General features: G+C 53.1%; 1 protein-coding gene across 1 annotated transcript; it reads left to right on the top strand.

Annotated features, from left to right (window-relative positions):
- The first annotated feature begins 293 nt into the window (after nucleotides 1-293).
- FOXF2 (forkhead box F2) lies at nucleotides 294-6386 on the top strand. Its single transcript, XM_032696176.1, is given in 3 exon segments — nucleotides 294-323; nucleotides 325-1495; nucleotides 5436-6386. Coding segments are annotated over 3 exon segments (1368 nt in total). The 3' UTR covers nucleotides 5603-6386.
- The last annotated feature ends 2357 nt before the right edge of the window (nucleotides 6387-8743 follow it).

Here is an 8743-nt window from a genome sequence, read left to right as displayed (position 1 = left end):
TGTGCCTTTTACGCAAGAAAAAAGTATATATTAAAGAGTAACAGTGCGGAAGAGATTGGAGAGGGGGGCTCTTGCGCTTCCTCTCCTTGCCGGATTAGGCAGCGGGATGGTCCCCAGGTGGGGGTCAGAGAAGGAAGTGGAGCGGCGCTGAGCGGAGCCTCCGCGGGCGGCGCGGCGCAGGGAGGGAGGGGGCCGGACCAGGGCCGGGGCCGGGGCCGGGCCGGTCCATCCCGCCCAGTGCCTGGCTCCGGCGGAAAGCAGAGGAGCCATTGCGCAAGGGACCGTGGGGAGGGATGCGCAGGGCGCTGCCACCGCCCCACCGCCGCCCGCCGCGCTGAGGAGGTGCCCGGAGGACAGAGGCTCCCAAAGCCCCCCTTTCTCCCCCTGCGGGGCACCCCCGCCCCGGTACCCACCCCACTCGGCTCCCCCCCTTCCCTCCCCGCCTCACCCCACCCTACCCCATTCCCCTCCCTCCGCCAGATGACCACCGAGAGCGGGCAGCAGCGGCTGGAGCCCCCCGTCCCTCTCCGCTCCTGCAGCCCGGCTCCCGGAGCTCTCCAGATGAGCCGGCCGCCCTCCTCCGCCCTGGAGACCTCCACCTCCTCTTCCTCCACCTCCACCTCCTCCTCCTCCTCCTCCTCGGCGGCGGCGTCGTCCTCCAAGAGCAAGAAGGCCAGCTCAGGGCTGCGGCGACCCGAGAAGCCCCCCTACTCCTACATCGCCCTCATCGTCATGGCCATCCAGAGCTCACCCTCCAAGCGCCTGACCCTCAGCGAGATCTACCAGTTCCTGCAGGCCCGCTTCCCCTTCTTCCGCGGCTCCTACCAGGGCTGGAAGAACTCCGTGCGCCACAACCTCTCCCTCAACGAGTGCTTCATCAAGCTGCCCAAGGGCCTGGGCCGCCCGGGCAAGGGCCACTACTGGACCATCGACCCGGCCAGCGAGTTCATGTTTGAGGAGGGCTCCTTCCGACGGCGGCCTCGCGGCTTCAGGAGGAAATGCCAGGCGCTGAAGCCCATGTACCGCATGATGAACGGGCTGGGCTTCGGCGCCTCCATCCTCCCACAGGGCTTCGACTTCCAGGCGCCCCCCGCCTCCCTCGCCTGCCACTCCAACGGCTACAACCTCGACATGATGCCCAACGCCATGGCCAGCGGCTACGAGGGACTCAGTGGCGGCCACCACGTCCCGCACATGTCTCCCAACCCCGGCTCGACCTACATGGCCAGCTGCCCGGTGACTGCCAACGGGGACTACGGCCCTGACAGCAGCAGCAGCCCCGTGCCCTCCTCGCCGGCCATGGCGAGCGCCATCGAGTGCCACTCTCCCTACACGAGCCCTTCGGCTCACTGGACAGCCTCGGGGGCCTCGCCCTACATAAAGCAGCAGGGCCTCCCCGCCGCCAACGCCGCTTCCTCCGGCATCCACTCCAGCGTACCCTCCTACTCCCTGGAGCAGGGATACCTGCACCAGAGCCCCCGCGACGACCTCTCAGGTAGGGACCCGGAGGGGCGGCGGGGGCGGTGGGGAGTGCGGCGCCGGCGGGAGTTTTCGCTGGCGACAAAGGTTTCGCGCGGGGAACCCCGGACCACCACGGTGTTGGAAAAAGAGGTGCATTGTCTGCAAGAAGGAAAAAAATACGCGTGGGTTGGAGCTGTTCTGCTTCGCGACAGGGGGGCTGTCGGGGGGTTGGCGGTGGGTACGGCTGCGAGCATCCCTCCTTCTTGCCCAGAACCAAGAAGGAGCAGTTCGAGGAAAGCCAGGCTCGTGCCGGCTTAGTGCCGGCTCGGTCGCGGCTCACACGTCCCCCGTCCCGGTGTCTGCGACATGTGCGCGGCGGTGGGAGCGGGGTTCGCCCAGCCGTCCCGGGCTGCGGCTTCACTTCGCGGAGAGCGCCGCCGGGCATCGCCGCCGCCTCGGTAAACCGCGCTCCGCGGAGACGCGTCGCGGGAGTAATCAAATAAAGGCGTCAAATATTACCCTCTAAACCCTGCGGGTGAAAAAAAAAAAGTAAGAAGAAAAAACCCCTAACACCAAAACCACCCGCTTATCTTAAAAAATGCTAGAGAGATTAAAGCGGATCGAGTATATTTCTGCAACTGGAGGGAAAGAGTTTTCTGGTCTCTGTCTCCCACCCTTTCGTTCCTCCCCCCACCACCCCGGCCGGTGACTACAGACAAAGTCTGTTCAGAAATATCTGAGCACAAAAATGGGTAAAAGATGTTGGGCTCTTACGGGGAATTTTTCCAAATAGCCCTTTTAAACGTAGGTCTCAGAGGTTAAGCAAACAAAGACAGTCTGGGCTGGACCACACCGAAGAGGATTTTAGCCTGACTTAACCCCTATGAGAGCGGGGTCTTGTTCAATTTTATGGGAATTTCAACAAGTAACAAATACAGGCGACCCTCAGCTCTGGGTCCCCTCCCGCCCCCTCCCTGGACTCCTGTCAATCACTTTCCTGTCCTGCGAGAGCCGGAGTCTGCCCTGGCCTCCTCAGTCTGCTGTCGCCGTGGGGAGGGCGAGCGGCTGGGCAAGTCCCTTTGCCATCATCGCAGAAGGGATATGGGCTGACAGGGGAGACCAAGCGATTGCAAATTTTTCTCCCTTAAAAAATAATAATAAAAAAAAAGACCCAAACCCCTAAATAGCCCTGATGTGTCTTCTGGGGAGAGGCGGCTGCCAAGCAGATCACCGTCCTACCAGCGTTTTGGCACAGAGGAGTGCGGGGACCAGGGGTGTCCCCAGGTGGGCTCCTCCGTGCCTACAGCGCTCTCCTGCTGAGGTTTAAACCAACTTTTCTGAGATATAGGCCATCCTTCCACGTGCTTTTTAGGGCCGAGGCGAGAGGCCAGTGGGTTCACAGGGGCATCCCCCACCAAACTACGTACTTTCACCGTTAGGAATTTCTGCTTTGGTTTGTTGTTTTTGCTTGGATTTCTGTTTTCTTTTCCTTTCTTTGAGTCTGTTTCCCTCTGTTTGCTTTACTCTTTGCGGCCGCACAGTCCACCACGCAGTGCCCATGGGGCCCACGCGTGGAGAGGGAGTGGGACTGGCACGGGGAGCAGAGCTGGGAGGCAGCTGCCTCCTCCTCCTACCAGACACCTGAGGTAAGAAAGCCGATTCCTAGAAGAGAAATTTTCATCCAGAAGCTGCCCAAGAATACGCTTCTGAAACAAAATGCAGAGGGAGAGAGAGCAAGGGTTCTGGTCCCCCTGGACCTTCTACTGTGGTTTCCGAGGTCGGGGTGGTTTAAATCCCAATTGTTTCTGTTCAAGGACGGATATAGACTCAGACAGACCGTTGGACACTTTCTTAACGCCGCCGCCGAGCGTCCGTTTCCAACAGCTCAGATTTAATGCCACCACTATACAAAACGGGGTTTCTCTGGTTATTTTCTACATCTTCATCATCTGGGCCTAGGAATTTAGTGTAAGCCACCTCCAGTTCTTGATTCGCTAAAAACCCCAAACCAACTCTTTATTTTTTTACGGGGATCCAATTCTTATTAGTGCGTGATACGTAAAATGTCTGTGGCGTAAACATCTTTAAAGAGCGAAAGGAGATGCGGAAAAAAAGAATCCGAGTTCTTTCATTTGTAATAATTATAGCCAGCAGTAATCTTTCTCCCTCTCCGCACAAAAGCGGCATCAAGTGAATTTCACCTTTCCCTTTATCTTAGTGAAATGCAAAGCAAATTCAGTGGCAATCGCTGTTGATCGGTCAATAATCCTCTACCCGTGACAGCGTCAGGGCGGACTTAAAACCTTGAATTTACATCAGACCCAAGTATAAGAGAGGAAAAAATTGGAAACAGGAGGCTTGGTTCTGCTAAAAGGATTTTGAAGCTGGAGGGTGGGGGGAGCTGGATTTTTTTCGCACACTATTAAATCCTGCTAAATTATTGAATCAGGATTGTAATAAAGTGCCCCAGTTTATGGTGAGCATACCAGCAGGGTTATTAGAAAGCCGAGGAAATCCAGCGAAATAATCACTTTTATAAAGTGAGCTCTGCGGGGTGAAGGAAGGGACAATGCCGGAGGAGACGGGCTGTGCGCGCCACCGGCCGCCACCGCCAAAGGGTTCGGCTCCGCCATCCTGAGGAAAACCGGGGACATCTCCCTTCTGGTTTTTTTTTTTTTCATTTTTTTTTCCTTCTTTCTTCCTTTTTTTCTTTTTTTTTTCCTTCCCCCCCCCCCTCCTTCTCCTTCTCTTTTACTGCTTTTTTTTTTTTCTTTTCTTCCCTTGACCCTCGGTCAGATTTGACAGGATGCCGCTAGCCGAGTTTGACATCCATACGCCAAACCAAACCCCTCTCTGGCTCTACCCTGCGGGCCTTACTCAGGCCGGATCCAGTAGGAACCCTGCCAGACTAAAGATCCCAGCATGGTCCTACGGCGCGGAGTGTTGGGGGTGGGGTGCTGTTTCCCATGCCATCCCATAAAGGCTGCCTTAGGCTGTGGGAAATTAAAATGAGAATTTGCAAGGTCATTTGGACTTGTCGGTGCCACGGATGTATTTTTCTTGTTGTTATTGATGAACCGTAGGGTGTATCTTATGTTTATGAAAACACGCAGGTGAAAAGGCGTGCACGCTCTTACACACACATACATAAATAAATACATACTGTATCAATGCACAAATGGATCGTGATTGGAACTCAATCTTCAACCGCTAAAGTCAAAAGCAAAAACCTCCCAGGAACGGGATAGGGAGGGGGGGGAGAGCGAGGAAAGATGGGAATCAGGTTTAAATGGCTGCGACGCGTGCAGGAAAACACGCAGGTGGCATCATCTCTTCGGGCGCACACACACAGACTCAGACACAGACGCAGACACAGACACAGACACAGACACAGACACAGACACAGACACTCCCTCATCTACCCCACATGCAGAGGGTGTACTAACCCTACACGCTGGTAACTACGCGGGTAGAAGGGCAAACAGATAACAGTGCGTGTATGTCCACACAGGAGGGATGCTCTGAGATACGCGTGCGCCTGGGACGCGGCCGGGCACGTGTCCGTGGGCATCCACCTCCGCATGCCATCCTCTCCTCATCCTGCGTGCCACACGGTTGTGTAGTTTAGAACCTCCCCGTAGAGAAGGCACGCGGGCTCGTACGAGCACGGGTGCAGCCCCGAGCCCCGCGGGCGGTGGGGGACTCCGGGCAACTCACGTCTCCTCCTCGGTCGGGGCTCTCTGCCCTGCAAACGGGGCAGGCTCTGCCCCGGAGGAGCGTCCAAGTCAACTGCCAGGAAAGCCAAAGAGGAGTTACCAAACCTTGCAGGGGGGAGTCGAGACCCGGGGTAAGGAAGCGGTGTGCCAGCCCTATGCAGGCAGTCTCTCCTCTCTGCGGGTGTGGGAGGAAGGGCTCTCCGCCCGGGCAGAGCTCTCCGACTTCTGAGCAGCTCTTGTTATTTCCTTCTCTTGCAGTGGGACTGCCTCGCTACCAGCATCATCCCTCCCCAGTGTGTGACAGGAAAGATTTTGTCCTCAATTTTAATGGCATTTCTTCTTTTCACCCATCCGCTAGTGGATCTTACTACCACCATCACCATCATCAAAGCGTCTGTCAAGACATCAAGCCCTGCGTGATGTGAAGGCAGCGCTCCAACAGAGACAATCAGGTGGTGTTGAACAGAGCCGAGGTATAGACGGACCACCGAAGATTAAATATATTGTGCACTCTGATAGCATTGATAGTACACGAGTCACTTAGCAAAATTACCAAAGGAAGCAGTGTTTTCGGTCCCACTCCATCCCTTGCAGGACACGTGCAGCCGATATAATGCTCCAAAGCTCTTACTAAAAGAAAAATGCCTTGTGTGATATTTTGCCTTAGGGGAGACGTAAGTATCCTTATGCCACCTTAATCATATATCGCCTTTCTGTGATCTAAAATATCGAGCATTGGGAAAGGGAACAATTAATTATATTTTTATACCTGAAAGTGTATTTGAATAGGAAAAATAAATCTCTCGGCTCAACACCTGCGAGGACTCCCCCTTCCGTTACTGCGTTAGCAGGAAATTTGCTTCTTTATTTTGTTTTCTCCCCGAGCTCCACCAAGGACACTTTGTATGGACTTCAGCACCGACCAGTTGATATTATTAAAACAGTGTTGTTTAGCCATTTCTTGTATAGACTTTAAGAAAAGTTCATTTTTTTCCCCAGTATTGCAGCAATACAACGTTTCGTTTTTTATTTTTACAGAAGTTGTTTTCTACCACAATATTTTTTAAAAATTATTTTAAATAAATCTCGTGTATACTCACACACTATTGCTTTAAAAGGAGAATATATTTGCACTTATGTATTCTTTTTACAGTTTGCCAAAATATTTTGATGTAAAAATTTTTTTCCAATAAAATGTATATAAACGACTATCACTGGACAGGCACTTATGTTCCCTCGGCTCCTTCTGAGAAACTCTTCCACCCCAGCATCCGAGGTCGTTAAAGATGCAAGCCCACATCCCCCAGCCGCTGGAAGTGGAGGAGGAGAGAGAGTGGCTGATCCCAGGAGACCAGTGTCATGGTTTCTGGACTGCACCTCCTGCCCTCAGCCACTTCCCACCCTGCTTTGCCCCACTGCTGGATAGACTTTGAATTAACCGGGGTGGAGGACACAGAAGCAGGAGGGTCCAGACTGCACGCTCCTCTCTTCGAGGACCCGTCCAGGTCCGAAACACCCTCTCTGCTGTTTAGGGATGCCTCCAGGTGTCCCCGTGTCCCCGTCCCACATAGCCCCCTCGAAGTTCCTCTGTGCCCGACGGGGACTTTACCAGGTGCGGGGGCAAGAGCCCCTGTGCAATGTGATGTTGGACCCGGAAAGGTATGTCACGGATGGGCGACGAGAGGGACCCGCGATAAAATCGTGGCTTGATGAGGGCTCGGGGAAGCACCGAGAAACGGTGTGGCCAGCGAACCGGGCCGGAGGGGAGAGAGAGGGGAAAAAAGTAACAAAAGAAAATTTAAAAAAGGCCCCCGAAGCACCCCAGGCAAAGCAACCCTTGTCCCCACGATGCCAACGTGCCCCGTGGATGGGAAGCGGCCAAGAGCCGGAGCCGGAGCCGGGAGCTGCTGGCCCGTGCATCCTGCAGACGCCCATGGCCGCGCCGACCCCACGGCTGGGGAATGCCCACGGAACCCACCCCGCTTCGACCCGGCGAGTGACCAGGAGCACAGCCCTGTGCGGCCCCACCGTCGGGTGCTGCCCCCCGAGCAGCCCGTCCCGTCCTACGGCGGGGACAGAGTCGCCCCGACGTGCCCCGCCGCCCGACTCTCTCCGGCCCCGCGCCCGGACGCTGAAAAGCGGGAGAGTTTCAGTAAAATGCTACATGCGTATGTGCACACGTGTATATATATGTGTGTGTATATATATATATATATATATATATATATATATATATGCGTACACACACATACGCACATATATAAAATTATATCTTTGTAATTATACATAGAGATAAGACTCTTCATCTCCTTAAATACACACTTAGGCTCAGACATGCCCTTTTCTTCCCCGAGCTTCTCAGGGCCTGTGATAAATTATAAAGTCAGTTTCAGAGTTTGCTCCGACCACAGTGCTGTGTTTACATTCTTTCCGAGGCAAGCCTGCATGGTCGTAATTTATATCCTAAACACTTGAACGTAACTTGTTTACACAGGAATGACAGGACCTCAAAGAGAAAAAAACTGCCTTTCCCTCCCCGGCGGCCGGGTGTGGGGCTCCAGTGCCCTCCAGCGGCCCCTGCCTGCAGCGGCGCCCCGGCCGCCGAGCTGCGGGCAACCCCCTCAGCTCCGCGGCTTCACCCGATGTTGTCATGGCGATTTTTATTTCCTTTTAATTATATTTTTCCGCACCTTTTGAGTGCTGTTATATCCCAGAAAACGTGAGTAATGCTCACAGTGGCCGTTCTCCTAAGAAAGGGGAAGGATTTGCTAGGGTATACTTCTGTTTTGGGCTTCTACATTCTGCTTTGATGATTTAAGGTTACTAAGGTTCCCTTTTTCCCGTTAAAGCTTCCCAAACAAAGGACGTTTCAGAACCAGTACTCTTTAGATAACAATATGTTTCTGGGTGGTGCCAGTAAAATGAACTCAGCCTCTTTCTCCTGAATTTAAGGGTGACTTAAATGGCAGGGAGGGAAAAAAAGCCGACAGATTTTTAAGTTAATTTGATCTGATTTTGTTTTGATATTTGATTTTATTGTAGTACCTTCTACCCTAGGAATTCAGGTTTTGTTTAGTCTAAAGAACTCCAGTGGTTGCAGAGCCAGTGAGATTCAAGACCAAGAGCTATGCCACTGCAAGAATGAGGTATTTACATTTTATCCTTACAGTTAAAAATTCTCTGCATCTTTTAAGACTTGTTAACAGTCATTGAACATGTGCAAGTACTTCATATTTCAGAAATAGAAATTCTCTGTTAGAGATGCAGCACACTGAGACTTCTAATCATAGCAATAGTGATGCAGCACTCATCTCTGAGACTTCCAGAGACAGTATCAGAGAAAGTATCAGACAAAGCTGAAATTTCTAGTGTTATAACAAAACCAAAAATCTCGATGTGTATATTTAGTCTGAGCATTGTGAAAGATCCAGGAGGGCAGACCTGAAGTTGAGCATGCATTTGCTAGTCACCCTGTAGGGAAACCTGTAGTTGTTATGCTGAAATGAGCATCAGGTGGTATAAAACATGGGAAGGTCTGTGTCTCTATAGCTCTCGGTTCTTGCTCT

This window comes from Chiroxiphia lanceolata, chromosome 1 (assembly GCF_009829145.1).
Source record: "Chiroxiphia lanceolata isolate bChiLan1 chromosome 1, bChiLan1.pri, whole genome shotgun sequence".
Classification (NCBI taxonomy): domain Eukaryota; kingdom Metazoa; phylum Chordata; class Aves; order Passeriformes; family Pipridae; genus Chiroxiphia; species Chiroxiphia lanceolata.
Note: the sequence above shows the minus strand (reverse complement) of the source record. Positions and strands in the feature narration are given on the sequence as shown.